This window comes from Bombus vosnesenskii, unplaced genomic scaffold (assembly GCF_011952255.1).
Source record: "Bombus vosnesenskii isolate JDL3184/JDL3185 unplaced genomic scaffold, Bvos_JDL3184-5_v1.1 scf7180000013314, whole genome shotgun sequence".
Classification (NCBI taxonomy): Eukaryota; Metazoa; Arthropoda; class Insecta; order Hymenoptera; family Apidae; genus Bombus; species Bombus vosnesenskii.
In genome coordinates this window covers 7123459-7149669 of record NW_022882960.1, presented here as the reverse complement: position 1 = coordinate 7149669, position 26211 = coordinate 7123459, and the positions used below count along the sequence as shown (strand labels likewise).

Genomic DNA, 26211 nt, shown 5'->3' with positions numbered 1-26211 from the left:
AATTTTCCTAAATAATATAGCCAGTATCTTTATATTAAATGAAATATATTTAATTAAATTAAATTATATTAAATTATAAATACATAATATAATATATAAATTACGTTTTCTATTATACTGCCCTGATTATCTCCAAAAACGACTACTTAGTTTAAGAAAGGAAATAGCATTGAAATTTGAAATATTGTAAATATAGATCCACAAAAAAGGAAAACCTTACAAGAACATGATAGTATCTTCATGTAACAAACTGTGGTCAGCCAACAGAAAAGAATAAAATCGGTTCCATCGCTAGGTAGTCAAGTTACGGGCTTTCCGTAACGTCGTCCCCTCGGAGCCCACCACCATCGTGTCTCGATTTCCTCTGACTATGTGGACTGCCTCCTCCACCAGGACGATTTTACCACCACCTTCAGCACCTGGCCCAGGCGCACCACGTCCACGAGTCACCTTCCGACGATAGCACTGGGGGAGAATACGCGCCTATATAACAACGGCGTTCCGCTGATTGGACGAAGTAACTTACGTTTTCCTGCACTTAGGGAACAAGAGTACGCGGCCCGAGCCCGACGGGCGGCATTGCGAAAAATATGAGGATTCGCCCGGGATGCGTGGTTAGTTTTTCTTTTAAAACATTTGTTTCGATTAAGTTTCTCGACCTTATCCACAAATCGTGATTCTTTTAACTATCGCATCTGAGTAAGGTGGGTGTTCTCGAACGATTTCATCGTAGCAAGGGTGCAAGCGAAATAATCGGTGATGTCTTTGAGATTCGTCATATCTGGAGTAAGTAGCGAGTGTCATGATTGAAGAATGGTGATCGACTTGACTATTAAGATCATCGTACTTGAAGTTTCTGGTAAAGTAATGTTGATTACCATTTAACGATTGGGCCAACGTTAGACGCTCCAGGTTATTTATCTGAAAAATAGAATCTATGGTTAATTTATATAGTACTATGTAGATCGTTTTTAATCATTTTGTTGTCCAGACATAATATAATAAAATATAGGTAAAATGTGCATACCTTTCATGAATAATCATAAATCTAGAAAATAATATCTGATAATATAATTTAAGTTTTAAAATATTTAATATTGCAGAAACATTGAACTAGATATTTCTGTTATTTATTACAATTTTAAACGATCCTGTTTTCTTCGATGCTCATAGTATTTCTCCTCAACCATGTATAACAATTCGAGAACAACGATGGACAGAACCGGAACTGTAGGGCGACAGTCACTATTTGTCTACAAACGTGTTACTTGATTATCGATTGGCAACGAGTTTCGAAAGTGATGTACCATAAACGAACAGCGGTTAAAAGTCATGACTGGAATATTACCATAAAAAAATCAAAATTTCTCCGTGTCTTGTATTGCATGTTTCAGTTTTCTTATCAAGATTTAAACGTAAGGCAGACGGCGTTAAATAGTGACATTTGCTAGCATGTTACTTATAGAGAAATTCTGTAATAGCTGCAATTACGTTGTTCACAGGCTGCACTAGTAGTGCTACTGCAAGCCGCACTTGTGGCGAGCAAGGCAGTGGATCAGAATCAACTGCAGGAACAGAAGTCTCAGCAACAAATTCCGTAAGTGTACATTTTATTATTTTTACTAAAAATATAAATAGAACCTCATTAAAATCATTCTTACTGTATACTATTTCTATGATCTTTCAGGATTAAAATATTTTTCTTTTAAACAATTCAAATACTATAGTAAATGTCATAGTAATACTATAGCAAGTTTACTAGTAAATTATTATAGTTTTTTAAATAACTTTTGAACATAGATATGGCACAGCGGCACAGAAGAGATGGGGTGATGATTTGGGAGGCCATGGTGGCGGTTTAGCTACCGGTTACGGTGGAGATCTAGGTGGTCACGGTGGAGATCTAAGTGGTCACGGTGGAGATCTAGGTGGTCACGGTGGAGACCTTAGCGTTCACGGTGGTGATACAGGAGGTGGTTTCGGCCATTCTGGAGGAGGTGGCTTTGGTCACTCTGGCGGTGGTGACATCGGCGGTGGTTTTGGTCATTCTGGAGGTGACATTGGCGGTACTTTTGGCCATTCCAGTGGAGGTGACGTTGGTGGTGGTTTTGGTCATTCTGGAGGAGGTGGTGGCGATGGAGGCAATGGAGCACTCGAAGAACACCATGACGATCATCACCATCATCACCACGATCATGGCTATTGGAAGAAGAAACTGATTTGGAAGCCAGGATGGAAGAAAATCTGGAAACCAGCAAAGAAACAAATTTGGAAGCCCGCGTGGAAGAAAATTTGGAAACCCGTGTGGGTACCAACACAGAAGGCAATATGGAAAGACATTCAGGTGCCAGCTTGGAAAAAAATTTGGAAGCCCGTGTGGAAGGAGATACAGGTCCCAGTGTGGAAGGACATTCAGGTACCAGCCTGGAAAAAGATTTGGAAACCCGTTTGGAAACCTATAAAGGTGCCAGCCTGGAAGGAAATTCAGGTGCCCGCGTGGAAGAAGATCTGGAAACCGGTTTGGAAGGAAATTCAAGTACCAGCGTGGAAGGAGATTCAGGTACCAGCCTGGAAAAAAATCTGGATCCCTGAATGGGTGAAAATCGGCATTCCTGGTGAGCACTTCCACGGCACCGATAACCATGGATGGCAGTACACTAGTCACGATCTGTGGAAGAAGAAACTGATATGGAAACCACTATGGAAAAAGTATTGGAAACCAGCGAAAAAACAGATCTGGGTACCGGACAAGAAGCTGGAGTGGGTGGAAGCCTGGAAGCAAATCTGGAAACCGGCCAAAAAGCAAATTTGGGTAGATGACAAGAAGCTTATCTGGAAGGAAGAATGGAAGCAGATTTGGAAACCATCTAAGAAACTTATTTGGGTGCCTGATAAGAAGCTGGAATGGAAAGAGGCTTGGAAACAGATTTGGAAGACTGACAAGAAACTTGAGTGGATACCTGATAAGAAATTAGCTTGGAAAGAAGCTTGGAAACAGATTTGGGTACCAGCTTGGAAGGAAATTTGGGTTCCAGCATGGAAGAAGATTTGGAAACCAGTTTGGATATCAGAATGGTTCCCCGCAGACGACCACCATCCCCATCACCATGGTTGGGAAGACCGAAAAGATACAGAGACTCAAAGTTCTCAGATAGTTCCTTATAGTTCTGATGCTGCTTCAAAGCAGATCGCTCAGGCTCAGCAACAGCAACATCGAATCGACGAGAACAAGGTTAGATGGGATAGATCTTCGAAGACTGAAGCTCCATCGATCAGTCAGGACCTGGTGCCACCACCAGCATCGAAAAATCAAAGCGGTCAGACAGCCAACTTTGGGTTTACCAATCACTGATCGAGCAGTATAAAAATCTATAGCTTGTATAAAAACCTATTCAAGAGTATTGTAACATAAGCCGCTGTATATATTATCTTAGTCGTATAATAAGTTGTAGAGAGTTAAGTTTTCGAAGGATTAATCGACTGACACGGCCCTGACCCTAACGCGTTCTATCTTTATGTATGTATATTTTCTACTCCCCCTTTTTATACAATGTTGTTGTTACTTTTGTTAACCGATGCCGTTACAAATAAAGTTGATTAATATTTTGTTAAGACAATTTTGTTATTATTTCACCTGATTATCACACATATTTTTTAGAGGTAGTACGAATGAAGATTATAGAAAATTATAGTAAGTCTACATAGCAAAGAAAGAAAAGCCTAATAAAGAAAAACTTCCTATTATTACAAATTTTCACATGGCATTGCTCCACGTTAACTAAGTAATATATAAATTTCAGAACCTACTCAAGATTAGAACATTCCGCAAAAGCAAGAACTAAGTAAATATTTGCTACACGAATCATCGACAAACATAACTTCAATATTTTCTTATAGTATTTCTTCTCGCTTCTTTTTCATATATTCTATATCCAAATCGTAATCTACACTAATACGCCGGTATTACCGGTACAGTTTGTTAATACATATTTCATTAACACCATCGCATTTCGCTTCGTCATCCGAGGATCCACTCGACATGACGCAACATGGCCACGCGGTTGTAGCCGCCGCAGCTACTGAAAAACCGGAGAAAGTTCGAATCTGTATGGAAGGAAGTCGTGTCGGGTTGTATATGGGAGACCTCGACCGTAGAGAAAGTATCCGTGCACCCACACATATGAGAGTGGTGCGGCTCACATGCATTCAGCGACATAAATTAATTCCTGCCGCTATACTGTATTCTCTTTGAGTTATCCAACTGCTTTATAAAGCCGGGTCTGCACCTGACGAATGAACGCAAACCTTTACAGTAGCTCCACATTAATTGGTTGATTGGATTTTCCTTCTTTAACAAGACATCGCTATGCCCACCAGTTCTTCAAGCCAACTTTGAGAAGTAATCCAATATCGTTACAATAAACAAACATAGATCAGGTATTTGCACATATAATTCGTATTTAATACGGAAAAGCTACAGTCTCAAAAAGCTAAAAGTCTCATGAAAGTATTTGAACATCAATTATAGAAAACTTTTATGTAGGTATACATGTTATGCCAATTTAATATATTGTACCTATTAACCAATTTAAAATTTCATAGGCAATACGAGACCCGACTATTCTGATTATATTTGATAAAATATGAAATCAATCTAAAAATGCATATAAAAGTTACAAGTCTTTTATTGCAAACATATATTTAGTAAAAAGTTAGTACATACACATGAATAACCATCTTATACATGTAATAGGTGTTAAACATGCTCCCATTAGACATTGAAGATTATTAATATAATAGATAATTCACTGTTTAAACACTTTTATGATCTCTACGAAATATATAAGTGTCTGCAAGACAGAATGTCTTGCAACTTCTATGTATTAGTTTCAGATTTGTTTGAAATGTATCAGTATAATCATAATAGTCGCGTTTCATCACTTTCATCAATTTCAGAATCGTTTCGCATAACAAAAGAAGGTTTCTATAAATATTCAAATACTTTCGTAAGCAACTGTATACTCCAGGTTTTTTAGAACTCCCTTGTTAATTGATAAAATCCAGAGTCTAACCTAACCTATGACTAGTGGAAGCTTCATTGCAATTTAAATCACACTTGGTGTGTCATCTACTAAGCAATCATGTTTGTTGATGCTTATCACGTTGATTCATTGATGTCGTTTATGTTTGTTCGTATCTGTTCATCAAGTATAAACTCGGCTTAATAGGTTGTATGTATGTGTACATTGCGCAGTGGAATCGGCCTCAATGCACGACGAGAGAAACTTTTGCTTTAATCCAACTATACCGCAGGGTCAGACTTTTCATCCAATGTGTTTCGCTCGGGGAAGAAAATAGAATTGGAGAAATGTCGTACACGTATATTTTCTAATCGATCTCTTCAGCCGACCAATGATTTCCACTTTTCTCCGGGCCTCTTTCTCTCGTTTGTTTCGTTACAATTTGTGACAACGTTTTATCTCCTTAACGTTCATAGGTTCGACGAACTAGGTGAGATTTTGTTAGGAAATAATATATTTGATTAGAAACATTTACCGAAGAATTTCTGTGAACCTAAAATATTTCGTATTATTTACTTCAACTTACATGTAAGAAACTTTTTAATGCTGTTTGGTTTGGAATGATTAAGAGTTAGGAAAGATTTAACTAGAATTAGATTTTTCACCGTTTGTAGTTTCACGAGCTTTTCTTAAGAAACTGTTGGCCTTTTCAGCAATGAATTCTTTTAAATAGCTTCTATAGGCTCTCATAGAGTATTTCATCTCTAGCCTATATATTTGGAATAAGTTTTGTAAAGATTATGATAAATACATAATAATGGGACTATGTTATATTTGGTGAATGAGACAGATAGAGGTATGTATATATCTTGGTATGTATATATGAGATTTAATATTATTTTACTGAAAAAATGAACCTGTTTTATTAATGAATTTTTTTACGTTTCCCCTTAATTTTCTTTAGTATCCAACTAACAGCAATAATATTATTTGCTAGGAATTTATAATAAAAACGAAACGAACCTTTCGGAAGAAGCCAATACATACATATTTAGAATATCTTTCAGATGAAACGATTAAGTGTCCAAGGTTATTTCCTTAAGAATATATTCTTTTCTACGTTTCTGAAGGTGATTTTATGGTTAAATGGAAATCTTGCAAGTTCAATACCAACCGATTACCACAATAGTAAGCAATTTTACGAGTTTACGAGAGCAATGAGGAATTAGGACGTATTAAGTAAGTTTCACGCGCATAAACAATGATCCATTAGCGCCGCCTTCGAGTAATTTCTAACATAAATTACGATTGGTTAGGATTGGCGTGAATTTAATGGCGGCGAAACCAAAAGTGGCTGTATGTGATTTTTTCCTAGCAACTGTACAACATTTTACTCTATTAGAAAGCGGTAATAAGGAAAGTATTTCTATATATAAAGATTAAGTCTACATTCGTAAATACATAAAACTTATTATATTATTTTTTTTCCAAAAAAAAAAAGAAAGCGAATGAATGAAGATTGAAAACATTTATGGAAAAGTTAAAAACAATGTTTATTGCTACTACTTCATCGACGTGTATCTGCAAACATTGTTCATAAAACATACGTGTCCAAGCGCACGACGTCGACTTATGTTTGTTTTAAAATACATACTCAAACACGTGTAGGTATATCAATGTGTAAACGATTGTCTAGAAAGAAAATTACGATATAACATCTTGCATGATCATAAAATCTAATTAAACGCCATATTAAATAATCACATGTGAAGCAATGAATATATTCCTATAATATAATATATTTTTATGAGTAGTAATATATCAAATGATTAAATATAAGAGAAACATCATTGATCATTTTATATAAGACTATTTTTGATTACAATATTTATAATGATCGAATTTTGATCTTTGATTTAGAAAAAAGTTGTAGGTCAGAGTTACTTTCCAAAACTTTCCAACAGAATTATTCGAGATCGTGGGTGTATCAGAAAGTTTCGTGTTACTGCCACTTCATGTTACGGAAGGTCAACAACAACACGACATTACAAATGCAGCGGATATGATATAATTAGTAGGTAACCATAAATTGCAAATGACAGAAATGCAAAACCTGTTGGATCGGTTAACTTCAATTAGTTTATTTAACCAGGAAATAATTCAGCAGCAACTTCGAAAGTACAGTTTCTATGGCGCCTCTTTTTTTTGTAAGCTATAATGAAAATAAACAGGTAGTCGGTTCTTGTTATTTCAGTATGTTTCATTGACCTTAGTGAGCTGAATATAAGCTAATGGAACAATTATTATTTTAATTATCCATCATTTTCTTCAGAAATCGTATTTGAAAAGTAAAAGGAGAAATAATATCTTTTTTATTTGTGGTTATTCTCTTTCATTTCAAGAGGAATTTAACCTTGTGTATTCAGTATTCCAAGCATTCTTCATAAGTAAACTGCTTATAAATAGACAAGTAGAAACCACAGACCATTAACAACCACCAAATTCACAGAATTTTCATTCTTCTTCAATCTTTTCAAAAATAGCGTTTCAAATTTGAAATCGTTACTCCTCTTAAATAAACAATTCACAGTACTTTTCTTATGATCGAAAGCGTGGAGACTTTCGCCGAAGAATTTCTTCTACGATATTACATAAACGACAATGATTGTTAAGTTCAACTAAGCGATTTATCTCGCGTTGAGTTTTTGTTGTATCATAATCTTAAAAAAAGAAGAAAAGAAACAGATAACATTTTTTCAAACGGAGTGCAGAGTGAGAAGAGCACCGTGAAAAGGATGTGTCAGACAAAAAGATATTTTTGTCAGAGGCCATGGGTGTCACGCCGATAATATCACAGAGTGCCACTAGAATCGTTTTTGTTACAATACGTATATATGCTTGGTATAGTAGCCGCATTTGAAGTCCCGAGCTGAAGTATCAGTGCATTTCAAGATGCTCTACGTGACCATCTCTCTTCTCCTTATACTCCTTTTTATGTTTGGCGTTTATGATTGCATCAAACCGCACAACTTTCCTCCTGGTCGGTGAACAATCAATGTGTAATTAATAGCAAATATATTAATTCCTAACTTTAACCTTTTTTATAAAATCTAAGACAAATTTTATGAGAGTAATAACAATTGCTTCAACTTATTTAGTTAGTCTAATAAATTAATATACTTCATCAGTTTCTTTAATATTCGCATTTTATTCAATATTCGAATAGGTCCAAAATGGTTGCCAGTGGTCGGTTGCTTCTTCACGTTTCGACGATTGAAACTGAAACACAAATACACTTATTTGGCTCTTCAAGATCTGACGAAAACCTACGGGCCGATTCTGGGCCTGAAATTAGGGAATCAGAAAGCCGTTGTGATTTCGACGTACGATCTGGTAAAAAAAGTTCTTCTTCAGGAAGAATTCAATGGAAGACCGGATGGATTCTTTTTCAGAGTCCGTGCGTTTGGAAAAAGGAAGGGTAGGTAATGTTAGTCTTTTTTTTAATTCACAATAAAATTACTTTAGTTATATTTAGAATATTCACTTCAAATTTAACATATTCTTATTAATAAATTTTGATAGGAATTTTATTCACGGAAGGACCAATGTGGTCTCAGTGTCGTCGTTTCACGATGCGCCACCTTAGAACCTTTGGCCTAGGTCAAGCAATTATGGAGCAACAGCTGATTGTCGAAGCTGATAATCTTGTGAATTACCTTCTTCGTGCCAGTGTCAAAGGTCCAGTACCAATGCATACAGCTTTCGATATTGCAGTTTTGAATTCTCTTTGGTTTATGTTCGCTGGACACAGATTTGACTATGCAAACGAGAAATTAGTAGAAATTCTCGAGACCGTCCACGATGCCTTCAGGTAATTTGAAACAAATTTTTTTTTAATATCATCACATCGTAATTAAGAGTGCATAAGGTGTATGTTATACGAATGTAAATATAAATTTGCATACTTACACGAGTATATTCATATGCTTCTTCTCATAGATTGATGGACACAATGGGTGGCATTGTTTCGCAAATGCCATTTCTACGCTTCATAATACCAGAATTATCTGGTTACAATGATTTAATGAGAATACTTCAGAAGCTTTGGAATTTCTTAGACGAGGAGATTAATATCCACGAAAAACGACTGTCTGGAAATCAACCGCAGGATTTAATTGATGCTTTTCTTTTAGAGATTTCTTCAAAAAATACTGAGCAAGGTGATTCCATTTTTGATCGTGAGTATCTCCTTTTATTTATACGATTAAAATATGATAACCTATTTGTTACTAAAGAATAATTTAATTGTTTAAAAGGGGAAAATTTATTGGTCCTATGCCTGGACCTCTTTTTAGCCGGTTCAAAGACTACGACAGATACCTTAGCGACCACTTTTCTATTTTTATCTTTACACTCTGAATGGATTAAGATACTCCAGGAAGAACTAGATATCGTCGTAGGTAGATTAAGATCGCCTACTTTAGAAGATTATTCATCGCTACCTTTGATGGAATCGTTTCTTGCGGAAGTAATTGATAGTTGGAATTAATTATACTATAACCATAAGATCCCGCGCTTTTTATTATCGTAACTACTGATCCATTGCACTTTTTTCTTTTGAATTATATAAACAGATCATTATTACGATAGGTACAGAGATATTTGATCTTAGCGCCACTCGGAGTACCTCACAAGACCATGAAGGACGTAACTTTCAGCGGATATAGTATACCCAAAGCAAGTATTACAAATATAAATGTCCCGAATAAAAACATCAGTCTATGTATTCTTTATTATGTTATTTTAGAATACTATAATTCTCCTGGATTTCCATAGTGTGCTAAATGATCCAACTTATTGGGACCATCCAGAAGAGTTTCGACCACAGCGATTTCTCGACGCAAATGGCCGATTCTGTCAAAATAATGCTAGCATACCATTCGGTTTAGGTCAGTCTCCATACACAAATCTTTCTCACTATAAAATTTGTATAAAATATTCTGTAAGAACTGGAAATTCATCTTGACAAATTTAATTCGTTTCTTTTCACTTGAAACATTTTCGAATCTCATATATGTATACACACGCATATATACACACAGCTCATTAATCCGGAAATAATTCACCAGATAAAATCATATTTTTTAAGTTTATGTAGTTCTTATTGCCAAATAGACGTCATTTAAATAAAAATTCAATGGATAATGTTGTAGATGTAAATATTTGAAGTCTTTGCGTATTCTGAGGTAAAATGTTCTAGAATTAATGATGTCGTTCTGCCTTTTAGGTAAAAGACGTTGTCCGGGTGAAATGCTAGCCCGGACATCCTTATTCTTATTCTTCGCCTACGTTATACATTACTTCGACATTGAAATTTCACCAGAGCACGGCAAACCCGATCTAAATGGATACGATGGTTTCACTATATCACCGAAATCTTATTACCTCAAGCTTACAGCGAGATCTGACGTTATAAACTGCGCTACAATGTAAATATTATAGATAATTAGACTAAAATATTAAGTGTAATATGTCCTATATGTTTTAATAATTTTATTGAATACAAATATGAAAGCTGGAAATTATATAACTGAAAATTGTGAGTAGTCTTCTAAGAATAAATTGCTATTCTGTACATAATAATTGGGATACCATATGCTTACACGATGGCGATTCAATATAATTCATTAAACACCAGAGTCGAGGAATGTGCTTTATATTATTTAATAGAGAAATGTTTTTATTCTATTTATTAAGTAATATCTCCGAGTGTATGATTTCCTAATTACTTCAAATATATAATAAAAAATTTTGAGAAGAAAAAGAATCATCTTCAATATTTAAATACAAACTACATAATTTTTATTAGCTTTACAGAATCTATTTTCCAGTGACAAGGAAATATTTGACAGGCATGTTGAAACCTAATATAAAAGGACTGAATCGCCACGTGGCGTGCGAGCGAAGGTACATTTGGACTTCTGCGAAACGAACTGATTTCGTCGAACACGTAAAACGACCCGTAAAGCGACTTTCACGCGGTAGAAACAATAAACAATATTCAAGAGAAAAATTTGTTGAAGTCAAACAAACCGAGCTTCTATCCACGGGTGGAGCTACTTCAAAACAGAGAAACGTCACATTTAACGTGCATCGGCAACATCTTTATCATTGAAACAATAAATCGAACAAATAAAAATAGGTATATCCAGCCTGGATACTAAAACAAATGTACAGAACAATATATTTTACCTTGTCTTTACATACTGATCAATTAGCATTTTTTTCATTTACCATGAACATTCTATTGAAATTTTCTGTAGGAATAACTTCCTGTTAATTACGTGATACATGGAAGTTATAAGTGTAAGAAATTTAGCAAGGAATTATACATATATCAAGAACGAGGATTGCAGGTATTAATATCGTGGCGTCACGAGTACCTCATAAGGCTTTGGGGACGATGTCAAGCCGTATATAATTTCTACAGAATTTGGTCCTTTGCCGGGAACTGGACGTAGATTATACTTCTGCATTATGCCTGTAAACAAAATGAATAGTGCGGACTTCGCCAGTACTTCGCCTGGACATCGTCTTCTTCCTGGAGACAAACACATAAAACTATAGAAAGTATCGATAAATAAAATCATCTTTTTAATGATCATAATGTACCCAGTATTTTGCGTCACTGTTTCGTTTAGCTCATAATGACTGCATTAATTATCTTCATGAAAGGTATTTCTAACTTTCATAGAGATATCCGGAAACATAAATGAACAGCGCTATTATCTTATTTACGTTGTTATGTACTTTGATAAAATGACATTGATGTGGATTACATATTTTAAAAAATTTTTACAATTCTACAATGCTAGAAGATTTTTGTGTATTTGTAAAATACATTTTGCAAGTTCTAATCTAAATAGATTAATCTAAATCTAAATCTAAATAGATACCTTTTCCAAATTGCAGAGAATATGTATCTGGCTCGAAGACGTCATTTTTAATAAATCTTTCAGGCATGAACTTGTGTGGCTCTGGATAGATATTAGGATCCTTATTGATGGAGTACATATTGACTAAAATGGTGGTATCTCTTGGTACCGTGTACTTGTCAAGAATCGTATCGTGAAGAACTCGTCGCGGCCCAATTATAGGGAATACTGGCCACATTCGTTGCACTTCGCTTATTACAGCCTCCACATATGGGAGCCTATAACAGTAAAAAATTTCATTTTTCTCGCATACCACATTACTCTAATCTCTTCATCGAACATACAACTTTTACTCTTCTACACAGGAATTACAACAAAAATTGTACAAGAAACATAAGATAGAAGATTCAACGAAAAATTAAAGGAATTAGTAATTTCAGCTAAATCCACATTTTTACATAGATAAGTTCGAATATTTAACAGGAAATTTGATTACTTTGCTTTATCCTCCACTTCAGGAAGTCTGTCACGCGGTATCACCGAGTCGATTTCCTTTTGTACTTTATGCTGCACATCCTGATACACCGTCATAATTAATAACAGAAAGTCCAAGGTTAAACTCGTGGTCGTAAAACCAGCAAGGAAAAGATCAATCAACAGTACCACCAATTGGTCATCTGAAAAATATGTTATGTGAGAAAACGAACTTATACGATTGGTAGGATTGTACGCGACAATTTCTAATGAGAATACTTTCTCTTTCGTTAATATTTCTATGAGTATATAACATCAGTATTCTTAGAACCAAAGGGAAATTAAAAATTATCTATTTTTCAGTTCTATGAAAAATACTAATATTTTTTACAGTAGATCAAATTCTGATAGAATTAAAAGATATGAATGTGTTTACGAATATAAATGAAATAACTTATAAACTTGATCGCACCAGTGAAGATAGGGCTAGATTCCCCATGGTTTTTCATTTCATGAAGGAACATGTCAATTACATCTCCTTCACTTCCCGGCTTGTATTTCTTCTTATGCTCAATGATAGTTCCCTGTACAAAAAAGACGTTCATGTATAACAAATTCATTGTTAAACAGCGTATTTAATAAATGTAAAGTCATAATTGATTTACATCATGGGCATACCATTAAGAAGTCCTTGAGTTCTTTGTTCAGCGTACACAAAAGATTGTATCCTGAGAACTCAGGTGCAATGTAACGAATCCAAGGGAAAGCAGAGATAAGTCCGCCCATCATGTCAAAGACTTGTGCTCGAGTTTCCATCAACTTGATAAAAGACTCTATTCTGCATTGGAAAGAACAATCAATCAGGATTGAATGTATTTCAAGAACGTGACCTACTTTATGTTTCGCTTCGAAATTCTTGTGGATCATTACTTTCGTTTCTATAATGATTTATTCCGTGATTTTTGTTCTTTCTTTCAAAGAAGAAATATAAAGGAATAATAATTCTTCTTAAATGAAGCGAATTTTACAAAGCAATAATAAAATAAAATCATTTCTTTCCTTTCTTCTGTTCTATTTCTGTTTTTCGAAATTCTTCAAAAGATTTTGTAACAATTTTAAATGAAGAAAGTAAAACATGTTTTCATGAATGATATAATTAACTTACATTACATAGAAAAAAAAGGAATTTAAGCAAACGTGTAAACGATTCCAACAAGTCGTTTATACGCATGGGAGACCGAATACGTGAAAACGGTGATACACAAAGTAGAGAAATCCAATAGAGCACATGTATTTATGTACCTTTCGCCCCTGCTGAATGATTCTCCCGTCGTCAAAAACCAGAGGACGTTTATCACAGTCGGTGTAATCAACGGTCTTAGTTTGTGCGGACCCTCTGTATTCATCTCATTCAAAAGTAAGGTCAGTTCCTTTCTAATCATTTGCGCCATCTCGCGTTTTCCAAAACCGAAAATCCTCATGGTCCGCAACATCCAGCTCCGTAATTCCTTCCATTCTCCTCCGTCGTTCATTGTGATGCCTATCGATAATAACAGGAAACGATAATATCGCTAATATTCGAATCAAGTTGCATCTATTTCGCACATCTGCTATATTGCGAAATATTATAATACGTAGTTACAGCAGGACGTTGATTATCCAAATTAATAAAAATAAAGTTTCAACAACCCATTTTTCATATATGATAAGACAATTGGAAATAAAATAATTTTTAAAGATAAATGTTTATGGAAAATTAATTGTTGTTAGTATAATTGTTGTAGCTAAATTTCGCATTCCATTTGAAATAGATATTTGTATGACTACATATCTATTTGATGATGCAAATGAATAAAAATCATCAAAATATGCCCTTTTTTTATTCGAATGATCATTCAAAACATCTTGTACCAAAAAATTACTGTTTACAATTTTTTCAATTCAACTGATCTATTAAAAATAGTCTTGAACTCTAGTACCTTGCTTTTTGCCCATATTTCGAAGTTTGATAAATTCGTTCCAAGGTCGTCCATCGAATTCCTCATTCTTCAGTACCGTTTCACACAGTTTGCTTCCAGAAATGACCAGTACCTTTTCATTACCCATAGTTACGCTTATCACATCGCTAGCATACCGTTTCGAAAGTTCCAGGAACGCTTCGTGCTGTCCCCCAAATTCACGAATCAAACGCTTCATTAGAAACTGGTTGCCGAAAATCGGCCACGAGAATGGCCCTAAAAAATAATAAAGCTTTAAAAAAAAAAAGAGAAAAAAGAATACGTTTCATGGTCTTACATAATAAGCAATATATATACTATATACTATTATATATACGATATACTATTATCTATAGTATTAAATTTTTAAATTTTAAGAACGGAGATTAGAGCATTAAAAAATAATTATTTAAGTTTTAAGTAGAATAGGAAGGGATCAAAAAATTCAAAGAGCTTTATTTTATAAATGTTATAGTAATTGAAAATAAATAATACTAATTTATTTACATAATAAAATATGTACTAAATAATAATAATAAATCATATTATAGATATCGATATTATGATAATAATATTTCGAAGATTTTATAATCAGTGTCGAAAACGTGTTATAGATCATTCTATTACTCTAAATTTGAATATGTATGCGAATATTAGTACAACATGTATTAGTCTTTATATTTTGTATAGAGAATAAAAATTTCTCGGACGAAAAAAAAAATTAATTCGGACGAAATAGATAAGCCTCAAGAAGAATTAGTTTCATTAGAGGAACAATAAAGACGCTAATTTAAACCAGCTCAGTGACCCAATCAACCCGAGTAGTGTATACATCCGCATGATTTACATTCACCGCTAACGGCTTCATTGGCAGATTAACTCTTTTAGTTCATTCATCTTGATGAAATATTAAATTAATGATTTTATACCTCAATAAAAAATTATAAAAACTTATCATGACTAATAATGATCTAATATTTTTAATCTTCGTAACATAACACATTATTATTGTCAATTTTATTTTACTGTAAAAACAAAAAATTATAAATATTAGCAAGATAAAACTCTTAACTATATTGTATATCCGAAATAAAGGTTACGTAAAAATTATTAAAAAAGAATACTGATTTGGTGTATAATGATCCATACACTAATTTTGTAGGATGTCGACTAAGCAACGTGACTCAATATAATTGATAAGAAATAACTTTGATTACCTGGTGGGGTTTTTCTCGTATGTTGTCCGACTACTAAATAAATAATTAATAATATCAGCGTTACTATTGCTAGTAACACGGTGGCAAACATCCTGCAACGTCCCACACGAACTTACGATTCTGTACTCGAGCGATCAATGAAAGCGTTCGAACTAAAATTGGTTCTCCCGAAGAACGACTGGACGATAGATCGATAGGTTGAAATTTTTCGTCCACAACTAATATGTCAATTCTTACGTTTCAATTCCGGTTTCAGCTTTTTATACCGACCTACTGCCGATAACATGGATTACCCGATAAGCACGAATACTTCTAAACCGTAGTTAAGCTCTTGCTTATAAACATGTCAAAATTCAAAAAATGAAAAGATCCCAGTTGCCGATACTTCAATGCTATATAATTAGACAAAACTTTGCACTTACGTGTATTGTTTTTAATGTATTCATGTGATCATGGTCACTTGATAATAAGAGGCTTTTTAATTATATGTATCCTTTGAGGAAGTTGTTAAGAGTGGATAAGTCCCTTATTACAATACATAAATAAACTGGATTTATGTATTGTAAAATTAAATAGGTTTTACTATGTCCAACAATGTTCAAAGATTATTAAAACTGTAAACAGCCTTTCGAAATTTTTAATTCAAATCATTGATCGATGTGATCCGACATTTATAAAATAAATTACAGCAATTAAATTTTGAATATCTGTATATAAGGGTAGTTATATGTATTGTAAAAAGATCTGATTTTAATTATATTGAGTTGAGTAGTAAATTCGTTCATCCTTCATCTTCACCAGGGTATGGATGTGAAAAAATTTTATAAAAATTATTTGAAGAATATAAAAATATGCCCCTCTGAATTTTTTTATAAAAGATATGATATTTATAGAAATTATATTTATAGAATATTTAGGAACAAAATAAGTTAGTTCTTCATGAAATAGATTTTATGACATCTATATAGCAAAATGAACTTATAACTCAACCTAATATTTTTTAATATAATATAAATTAATGTATTCTCTTATTATACAATAAACGTTCATTTAGTATTATTGAAAAATAATTAAAGACATACATACATATGTACATATTTATGTATAAAATCTACATATTATCTATTTTTAAAAAGATATAGTATGACGTAAATTGCATATGTATATACATTAGATTTGCAATTATTCTAGAAATACCATCAACCTGACAAATAAATATTTTCTTGACAAAATGTTTTATGGTAACAATTATTTTTAAAATATTTATATGATATCCAAATCGACTTCTTTTCTTGCGCGTTTTTTCATTCTTTTCTTCCCTGTCACTCTGTCAGATCTCCTTTTTTTAGCTTCTTTCTTTTTCTGTTGTCTTGCAATTTTACGTTTGGCAGCTAATTCTGGATCCGTTACAAACTGTAATAAAAAAAAATTTTAGTACTCTTAATCATTTCTTACCACTTATTTCACAGACAAGGTAAAAATGTAACAAATTTACCTGCTGCGTACGCATCATCTTTCTTTCTGCTTTTTTAATATCCAAATTCTGTTGTATTCGACTCAATAATCTAGTATATTCTTCGCTATCTAATCGTTTCTTAATCATCACACTCGCTTCTTTAGCTAATCGTCTTAAAATGGTATTTTTTTCTTCTATAGTAGATATTTCACGCACAATTGGTGACATAATATTAAAAAGTACCACATTTAAATATTCCATGGGTATTGTAGCCACAACACCGCCAACCCACTTAAAGAAAGCAGTCCGCTGAAAAAAGAAATATCACTTGTATTCTAATTATTTATTTAACATTATAAGGAAGTATACATAAGGATAATAATGGGTACTGTACCACTGTTATTGACTTAGGAGCTTGGGTTATTTCTATATTTACAGCCTTTCTCAGCCTTCGAACAAGCCAAGGAAGTGATAACTGGTTCTTATCTTTATCTTTCATTTCATTGACTTGATCTGTAGCAGTATTAGTCTGTTTTACAGACTTTAATATTCTCGCGATAAAAATTAAATTTTTAACAGTCTGATCGGCTAATTCTTCTAACGTCATATCAGGCTGTAGTTGCGCAATTAGGTCTAAACTTAAACTTTTTATAACGGTAGTAGGATCGGAATATATGTAACTGGTTTCTGCTTCACATTTTTCAGGGTTTTCTAAAAGGTCTATAATTTTATCAACGTCATGAACAGCTAAAATAAATCCGATCAGTTGGGACGCTGCTAAACGCACCCATGTATGAGGATGTGCTAATAAGGACTGACTATATTCTGAAATACGCAAAATTCTGTTAATACTAAACACTCACGAATTAGGTAATATAGTAATACATTAAACATACCAGCAAACGAACGAATAGCATTTTTATATTCTTCACTTTTGAGAAATGCCGTACAATTTGCCGATATTTTTAGTAACAATTGCAACACTTGAAACATATGATGATCTTTCATTCTCTCTGGATCTTTGATATAATGCTCTTTCTTTAATTGCATTTCCTTTTCTGTATGTAACTTCACGAAACGACCAGGTTCATTGCTATCATTAAAATCTGCATGAAATTGTTTCAAAAGAAGCGGTAATATTTCATCTAAACGAGACTTAAAAGTGTCCTTTTCTACTGTTACAAATATACCGCATAACTGAGCACCCAACGTTCGATGCATTACCTAAAATAACACGTAATCAAGTAATTTTATAACGTTAAATGTGTACTCTTAAGATTTAATTTCAACTAATTTACCTTACGATCTTTTAACCACGCTACAAGTATATCAAAAAGTTTGCTTCTGTTATTATAAGGTATACGTGTAATCATTTCCTTAATACATTTAGCGCACAACTTGCGACATATTGGATTATCATCATTTATCAATCTTACACCCACCATTATAAAAATGATATCCGACTTCAAGACCAAAGTTTTCTGAAATTATGATTGATATATAAGTTATGAGTTTGATTTGTTTCTTTTAATCAACAGAAAAAGAGGAAGAATGAAAAAACTAAATGTACTTACTACTGGAAATCCTGTAACAATACTGTAAATCATCTCTAAAGCACTAAGACGACCTGGTTGCATTTCATAGCTAACCTGCGTCAAATAAAATGCTATATGTTTCTGTAAATGTTTACCAAGAGGATATTCCATCAGATAAGAATAAAAAACGGAGCGAGATTGTACTCTAACGTGTTCTAGTTCAGAGGTAATGCTTAAAGCAGCAACTTTTTCCATAACGATATGCATTTCAGGAAGAATCATTTTTCGAGCAATTATCGCTTTGATTAAACCAAATGCTGTTGCTTGCTTATCAGTGTTGTGCATATCTTGTTCAGCATACATAATCAAGGCTTTCAACTGATCTATACTAATTACATACTGTTTCACATCACGAACAATTACAGACATACATTTAAAACCAGCCATCACTAAATCAAAATTATCTCCTTTACTTAGGCCAGCTGCAGCATATTTATGCAAGATAATAAAGATAGATGAACAAATATCAGAAATTGTTTCTTGTATTGAAAGCAAATCCATTTTAAGCAACCAGTTTAAACACTGTAAAGCTAACGTGCTTAGCTGAAAAAATATAATATCAACATATCAAACAATTGATCAGGATTATTATTTACAATAAGAATATAATAAATTTACCTTCACATGTTGAGATTTTATGCATTCACTGATGTGTGGTACAAATGGATCTATCAGGGACTTAAATTCTGTATTAGATATTTTGTCTCTTTTTAACAGAATATGGAAAAGTTTTAAACCAAATTCTATGATAATGTGAACATTGGTGTTCTTTGAAGTTTTTGAAGTAGCCTTTATGCCCATTTTATTTTTTGGTTCTGGAGGTATAATAAAGCAATCTGGTTTCTGTCTACTGAGTATTTCTACTTCCTTTTCTGTTAATTCTTTATCATTCTTCTCAGGCTTAAACTCAGGAATACTTTCAGAAATTACACCATAAAGGAATATTAACATTTGTTCCAATGGTATAAAGATATTATCAGCTAAACCTAGTACTATGTTTCTGAAACATTCCACAACCTTCTGCAGAGTTTTATGCGAATGACTTCTTATAAGCACTTCTTTTAATGGTAAGATTAAATCCACCAAACATGATTCAGTAATATATTGTGCTAATATATGAAATATGTCATAACTTTTTGTAGATTTTGCTTCTGATACGTTTTTCACAATTCCTATTACTTCTTTCTCTTCTGCTGTTAATCCAAATAGATCTACTTTACATACCTAGTTAAAATACAAGAATATATGAATATTAGATATATCATAAAATTTAGATTTTAATATGTATTTACAATATTACTTACAGACAAAATACTTTGAAGATTTTCATTGATATCAAATTTCTGAAAATATGGTTTCAGAGCTACTAATACTGATTGTACTGTAAACGCGAGAACATGAACTTGAAAACCTTTTGTTAATAAAGTATTCATTTCTCTTAAAAGATGATGAAGATACTTCGGGCCAAGAGTTATCATAATTTTTTGTAATATTTCTCGAGTAACACGTCGTACAGATTCTAAACGAGATTTCAAGAATGTACATAACTTCATAAAGATTCTGAAACAATTTATTATAATATTTTAATAATCTTTTAATTTTATATGGAGGTGTATATACTATATACTTACCCTGGTAAATTAGCATCTAAAATATGCCCAGGTAATTTCTGTAGTAATTTAACAAAAGCAAGAGCAATTGGAACTCGCATTAGTTCTTCTTCCTCGTTATCTATTGCAATTCTTTTCTTGTTAATCTTGTGACTACTTTCGCGACTCGTTCTCGCTATAATGGAACAATGGAGTTGAGGTAGCAATTCCTTGGATATACTAAATACGACTCGTCGTGCTCCATTCTGTGAAAGAATGATCTGTTTCTCCATTACAGGTACTTCTTTCTGTGTTTCATTTTGTACTTTTCCTACAGTTTCTTCCACAGTATCTATATTTTCAGAATTTAAAGATTCATCTAATTTCTCTTCTACTTGTTTTTCATTATTTTTATCATCACCTTTTGCAACACTTTCTTCTTCTTTCTTTTCATCAGAAATTATTTCTTTTTCATGATCCCTTTCAATTTCTTTGTTATATTTTAGTACTGAAGATTCTTCTACAAATTTATATTTTGACAAATCAAAATGGAAAGAATCTAAAATGCTAACAATGACTCTAACAAGTTGTTTCTGAAATTCAATAGAATGTCTTAGCTTTTCCAAGTAATGTTTCAGAATAATCTCATATTGATGCCATGGTAAAAGTTTGCATATAGTACCAACTGTTCCTATTGCAGCATCGATAAGACTATTTTTATGAATAAAAGCTTCATTGCATAGATATGAAGAAGCAAAAGGAAGGACAAACTGTGTTAATGTTCTTGGATTAAACGGCTTCTTTAACGTTTTTGCTATATTACAAAATTTAAGAAATGCTCGAGCTCTCCTGTGCAGTTGCAAATGTTGCATGTTTTCGAAGAAATCTACTTCGGGATCCGCCTTATCAGTTAATACAGATAAATCCCGTAAGACGGGATGGACGTCTGAACATTCCATAGCCAAATGTCCCAAAAAAGCTATTGATTGAAGCCTTACGATTTCAATTTTGCTAGTTATCCCTTTTCTTATAAGTGGTAAAATTGTATTGTCCATTAAATAACGTCTATCTGCTACATTTTCTTTATGTTTCTGTGCCAATTTACAACCAAGTAGCTTAAGATACTGTCCTGCATTATCTCTTAATGCTAGATCTGCTTCATTTTTAAGAATGTAATAACAATTATAAATAATAGCTATGCCAAACTCTAACGTAATCTCATCCTTTTCTATTGCATTATTAATTTCAGAAAATGCATCCAATCTTTTTTGAAAATCTGGTTGATCGAGCCACCTGCGATCCCATGCATTAAGTGCACTTACTAATTCATAATTTTTTATTAATATCCCATGACAATCGTTTGTAGACTTTTCCACAATTGTTTTATAGAGTTCCAACAGGAGTTTACGAGCAGGAATTGCAGATATTGTACCTAATAAAGGTAGAATTGCACGCACATGCGTTGTTGGTTCCTTCACTTGCTTTACAAGGTTTATTGTGGTTGTAATCAATTCAATAATCGTTTCTTCTCCCTCTCCAGCTCCAGCTTTTTTAGTCAATATTGGTAAAGTAAGAGTAAGAAGTATATCACATGCATGTGCATCTTTCACGAATTCTGAAATACGTGATAAAATCACAAGTTCTGATTTATTTATTCCCTTGGTTGATTTTTCAAGTTTACTTTTAATATATTGTAAAATACTGAACACGTGTGGGAGAAGAATAGTAGATCCATAATTAACTCCATTAGATAATGCTTCTTCATTTATTTCAGATAAATTATTAAGTATAGGTGTTAAAGGAACAAAAGGTGTATCAACTTCCATATCATTTTCATTTGTCTTTCCGTAGTCTTGTAGTGTTACCATTTTCTCAATCATTTCAACAATAGCATTGATAACAGGTGTTTCAGTTTTTGAACCCAATAAAAGTTTCATTATGTAAGGAAGAGAACTAACAGATTTATTATCTTCGCGATATTTTATAAATAACGGATAAAAACGTGAGTTCTGGCTCCATGCCATAAACAGCCTCAATAATGGAGTAGGACTGTGAATACCTTCTATAGGTAATTTCTCTAACCATGGAAATACAGCTACATTAAACAAGGCATCCATTTCATATTTATTCCATTCATAATCTTCAAAGTGACCAAAGAACCTTGCTAATATTGAGATGGAAGTGGATCTTACATTTTTAATAGATTGTAAGAATCCAACATGAACTTGATCTGATTTCTGTAAAATTCCAGTTACTTCTGCCAGAATGCATATTACCAAACCAAGTAAGTAGGGTAACAATTTCTTTCCCATCTTACTACCAAATTGTTCTATTAAAATTGCAAGTAAATTCGTGGCACTCTGCAAACGTTTAGGTGGAATAATGTTACTCAAATCTACAGTATCAATAATAGTTTGTGTAAGTTGTTTCAAGTTAATTTGTTGATCATTCATCTTATCTAATTCAAGCATATATTTCTTGAAAGGCTTAAATGCCATGTTGGTAAATATGATCATTTCATTCTCTTGAATTCCAGATAGAAAACGTAAGATCATTTTTCGTTTTAAAGTACCTCCAGCTTTACCACCAGTTCTCATTCCTGTTTTTGCAATCATTTTAGCATAAATTATGCGCATTAATATAGGTATAAATTCATTGCGATGTTCTTCCAGTATAATATTACTTTCTTTATCGACTTTAAAATGTGTCAATTCATTTTTCATGTTTTTTTCATTAATTATACTAAGCAAATTTTCCTTATAAGGTATTAAATATTTCTGTTTATAAGTGAGAAGACAATTTAAAGCACCCTTTTGAATGTCAGGAACTTTTGATGACAGCAAGTCTAAATAAATGTTCTGCATCTCTGATTCTCTATATAATGTTCTTGGATTTGTTATCTTTTCAAATACTTCAAGTTGAGCAAGTAAGAGCTTCACTTTATAATTCTTACTTATTACAATCTTATTTATCTGTCTAGACTCCATATCTATTTGTTTCATTTTTGTATCTGTAGAAATAGTAGCTTCCTTTTTTTCTTTTTCCTCTTTCTCATTTTCTTGATTTTCTGCAGATTCATTATCACTTTCATTTTCTTCATCAATTTCCATGTTGTTATTAGAAACAATTGATTCTTGACCTTTTAAGATACTGCAACATCTTGCATCTTCAGAATTTGACTTAAAAAAGTTGTAATTTACAAAATCAATGAATAGTCCTGTTATATCTCTATTCTTCATCTCACAGAAATGTGAAAAATTTGTCATACATTTCCATAAAAGAATTTTATGATTTTCATAGTCTGGTTTGTCACTGCATTTTTGCACAGCATTTTCTATTGCAGAAATAACTGTACATTCAAATAATGGTTTATAGTCTACAGTTACTTCATGATTACATTTTAATTCAGTTAAAAATATAGGCCAAAACTGTTCATATTCCCTGATTGCAAAAGTAGCTATAATCTTACTTATAGGTTCCCAAAGTAAAGAAAAATTTATATACAGATTTCCTAGTAAATATCGTAATGGAAGTTCATAATACTTCAAATCTAAATTTATCATTGCTTCATTTTCATATGACAATGCTTGTAAATGCAGCAATTTACTTCGATAACTATGTACTGATATAGGTTCACATTCTGCTAAATACATATGTTCCATAACACCTGTTTCCTTCTTCTCATTCGTAATAGACAATTTTACTTCACTAATATTGGAGAATAAAAGATATAAATGAGTTACTATTAAACGAATTTCACTAAAGGGTGAACTCAATTTTTCTGCAATACTACTGTTTAAATTTTCAAACACAGTTCGATTTATATACATTTCTCGGTATTGTGATGTGCTAAAATATGTTACACATAAATCTACAGCATTTAAAATGAATTTATTATCAGGATATTTGATAATAAGATCTAATACTTTTATATCATTCTCTTCCATAAACTGATGCAAAGTTTCTGATTCCAATATGTGAATTGCGGATTCTAAAGATATTAAGAATGTCAAACATAATTTGATCATTTCAGTTTCTGTATTGGTATCGTTTAATATCCGTTTATATAAAGATAATATTCCCCTTTTTAAAATATCCTTAAATTCTGCTGGTATAGGCTTCAGATGTGGCAAAATAATTAACATTTTTAATGCATTTGTTGATATACTATTATCCAATAAAACTTCTAACTCCTTCTGGAAGTAGTTAATACTATCAGATTTTACACCTCTTATATCTAAGATGTATTTTGTCCATTTGTTTAAATTGATACCATTGAGACATAAAGGAACTTTTGCATTAACTATCTTTGTAAACAGTTGTAAAGTATCATCATTAAAACCAATGAAAATGCTATGTCGTATTATATGTGGCAATACCAAAGTTTCGAATGATGAATAATGGATTAAACTTTCAACAGCACCATATAATAGTTGAATATTTTTCACAGACATAACTTTAAGTAATATTTGGCTAGATGTTTCCTGCATCAATCTAACATTGGCTGCCAAAAGAATAGTAACTGATACATTTATAACTTCTCGTAACACATTGTCTTCATTTTCAAAAGTATCTAAAATATGTGACAATTTTTTAATCAGAGGTACAGGATCTATAACCACTTTTCCATTTCTATGATTAACAATTATATTTATCAATTGCATTAAAAGAATCAGACTTTTCTCTTTTCCAATTTTTGATTGAAACTGCTTAGTCTCTTCAATTGATTTGTCCATGACATTTAAAAGTACAGACCAAAGTACCTGGCATTTCTGTGAGTGTATACTTTGTAGCATACAGTTAATAATTTCCTTCAATAATTTAAACATTAAACTTTGATTGAGAGAATCATTATTTAATCCATTGAAGTATAATAAAAGCATTTGTTCTGCACATGAATGAAATTGTCCTGGTATACCAGATATTACTTCAAACAATAATTTACCACATCCTGGTATTATATTTGGGTTACCTTTCAATATATGCAATATTGTCTTTAAGAAAGAATCTTTATCTTTTATCTTACGTACCACAAATGCAAAACTTTCAGCTGCAAAGTTGTTTATATAAGTTGGCTGTGTATCTGCCAACAATGGTAGCAACAGATCAAGTACAGTTTTTACATTTTTAACCAGATATTTCCATAAAAATTTAAATAAATAAGCTAATGATGTGAATGTGTATTCTATTTGTTCTATGTCTTTTGTTTTTAATAACTCAATGATAACAGTTAAAAATCTAGGGAAATATTCATAAAAATCCTTTTGTAGGTCTTTAGACATAGCAACAACTAATCTGCAATGAAAAATTTATATGATAATGCTTGTTAAAAGCTATTTTAATCCACATTTTCCTTTAAGTTGATGATAGGTAGAACTTTTAATTTAATACTTACTCTAAGATTGGTTGTAGAAACAAAACATCTTTCTTTGCTAAATATTCTATCAATGTATCTACTACAAACTGCTTTTGATTAATCAATTGTGGAAGCGTTACGATATCACGAACTTTCTTTTTAAAGCTGCAGTAACCTTCAGTAAGGTTAAGATAATTCCATTTCTGAAGTGTTTGATGAAAATACGTTTCGATTTCTTCATCGTTCTCCTCGTTTCGATGTGCAACACGGTGAAATACATCGACGTCGATTTCATTTACTCTTTCGGTAAATGTTTTAAACTAAAATAGAAGAATAGAAGGATAAAAAATATTTGATGAAAAACAAGTGATTATTTACGCTACATACTTGAAATGTATTTGTTTCTTTATGACGAATTGGCTTATTCTTCATGTTGATAAAACATATGAAAACTTCCAAGTTTATATTTAGTTTCTCATATTTAATGAATTCTTTAAAGTAATTTTAATTGACAACAATCTACTTTCACGTGTATTTCTCACGTGTAACTAAGTAGCACAAACAACCGAAT

At 32.4% G+C, this 26211-nt stretch overlaps 4 protein-coding genes and 2 long non-coding RNA genes across 6 annotated transcripts; 3 read left to right on the top strand and 3 right to left on the bottom strand.

Moving 5' to 3' along the window:
* Positions 1-238: 238 nt before the first annotated feature.
* On the bottom strand, positions 239-1685 carry LOC117235262. The gene is made up of 3 exons (XR_004493646.1): positions 879-1685; positions 527-781; positions 239-465 (listed from the first exon to the last, which is right to left on the bottom strand). It is a non-coding gene; the product is annotated as an uncharacterized LOC117235262 (long non-coding RNA).
* Positions 543-4649, top strand: LOC117235253. The gene is made up of 3 exons (XM_033497121.1): positions 543-614; positions 1503-1597; positions 1801-4649. The coding sequence occupies exons 1-3, from the start codon at positions 591-593 to the stop codon at positions 3350-3352; spliced, it is 1671 nt and encodes a 556-aa protein (XP_033353012.1). The 5' UTR covers positions 543-590; the 3' UTR covers positions 3353-4649.
* A 1482-nt stretch (positions 4650-6131) lies between these two features.
* Positions 6132-6685, top strand: LOC117235261. Its single transcript, XR_004493645.1, has 2 exons — positions 6132-6260; positions 6338-6685. It is a non-coding gene; the product is annotated as an uncharacterized LOC117235261 (long non-coding RNA).
* Positions 6686-7409: 724 nt separating this feature from the next.
* Positions 7410-10554, top strand: LOC117235254 (methyl farnesoate epoxidase-like). The gene is made up of 8 exons (XM_033497122.1): positions 7410-8061; positions 8248-8499; positions 8604-8892; positions 9021-9259; positions 9338-9549; positions 9672-9758; positions 9829-9970; positions 10309-10554. Exons 1-8 carry the CDS (start codon positions 7974-7976, stop codon positions 10512-10514), a joined length of 1515 nt encoding a protein of 504 aa, XP_033353013.1. The 5' UTR covers positions 7410-7973; the 3' UTR covers positions 10515-10554.
* A 609-nt stretch (positions 10555-11163) lies between these two features.
* On the bottom strand, positions 11164-15735 carry LOC117235255 (probable cytochrome P450 305a1). The gene is made up of 8 exons (XM_033497123.1): positions 15645-15735; positions 14410-14664; positions 13733-13970; positions 13109-13268; positions 12903-13014; positions 12453-12633; positions 11978-12234; positions 11164-11622 (listed from the first exon to the last, which is right to left on the bottom strand). The coding sequence occupies exons 1-8, from the start codon at positions 15733-15735 to the stop codon at positions 11441-11443; spliced, it is 1476 nt and encodes a 491-aa protein (XP_033353014.1). The 3' UTR covers positions 11164-11440.
* A 987-nt stretch (positions 15736-16722) lies between these two features.
* On the bottom strand, positions 16723-26210 carry LOC117235178 (small subunit processome component 20 homolog). The gene is made up of 11 exons (XM_033496975.1): positions 26028-26210; positions 25680-25960; positions 20327-25579; positions 20000-20255; positions 19314-19919; positions 18675-19238; positions 18399-18581; positions 17997-18324; positions 17495-17925; positions 17140-17409; positions 16723-17057 (listed from the first exon to the last, which is right to left on the bottom strand). The coding sequence occupies exons 1-11, from the start codon at positions 26070-26072 to the stop codon at positions 16908-16910; spliced, it is 8367 nt and encodes a 2788-aa protein (XP_033352866.1). The 5' UTR covers positions 26073-26210; the 3' UTR covers positions 16723-16907.
* Between the last annotated feature and the right edge of the window lies 1 nt (position 26211).

Coding starts and splice junctions, on each gene's coding strand:
- LOC117235253 (XM_033497121.1), top strand. CDS start 591: ATGAGGATTCGCCCGGGATGCGTG. Junction 615..1,502: donor GGATTCGCCCGGGATGCGTG/GTTAGTTTTTCT, acceptor CGTTGTTCACAG/GCTGCACTAGTAGTGCTACT. Junction 1,598..1,800: donor AAGTCTCAGCAACAAATTCC/GTAAGTGTACAT, acceptor TTTTGAACATAG/ATATGGCACAGCGGCACAGA.
- LOC117235254 (XM_033497122.1), top strand. CDS start 7,974: ATGCTCTACGTGACCATCTCTCTTCTCCTTATACTCCTTTTTATGTTT. Junction 8,500..8,603: donor TGCGTTTGGAAAAAGGAAGG/GTAGGTAATGTT, acceptor AAATTTTGATAG/GAATTTTATTCACGGAAGGA. Junction 8,893..9,020: donor ACCGTCCACGATGCCTTCAG/GTAATTTGAAAC, acceptor TTCTTCTCATAG/ATTGATGGACACAATGGGTG.
- LOC117235255 (XM_033497123.1), bottom strand. CDS start 15,735: ATGTTTGCCACCGTGTTACTAGCAATAGTAACGCTGATATTATTAATT. Junction 14,665..15,644: donor TACGAGAAAAACCCCACCAG/GTAATCAAAGTT, acceptor ATTATTTTTTAG/GGCCATTCTCGTGGCCGATT. Junction 13,971..14,409: donor AAATATGGGCAAAAAGCAAG/GTACTAGAGTTC, acceptor TATTATCGATAG/GCATCACAATGAACGACGGA.
- LOC117235178 (XM_033496975.1), bottom strand. CDS start 26,072: ATGAAGAATAAGCCAATTCGTCATAAAGAAACAAATACATTTCAA. Junction 20,256..20,326: donor TTAGATGCTAATTTACCAGG/GTAAGTATATAG, acceptor AAATTGTTTCAG/AATCTTTATGAAGTTATGTA. Junction 17,926..17,996: donor TGCTATTCGTTCGTTTGCTG/GTATGTTTAATG, acceptor TGCGTATTTCAG/AATATAGTCAGTCCTTATTA.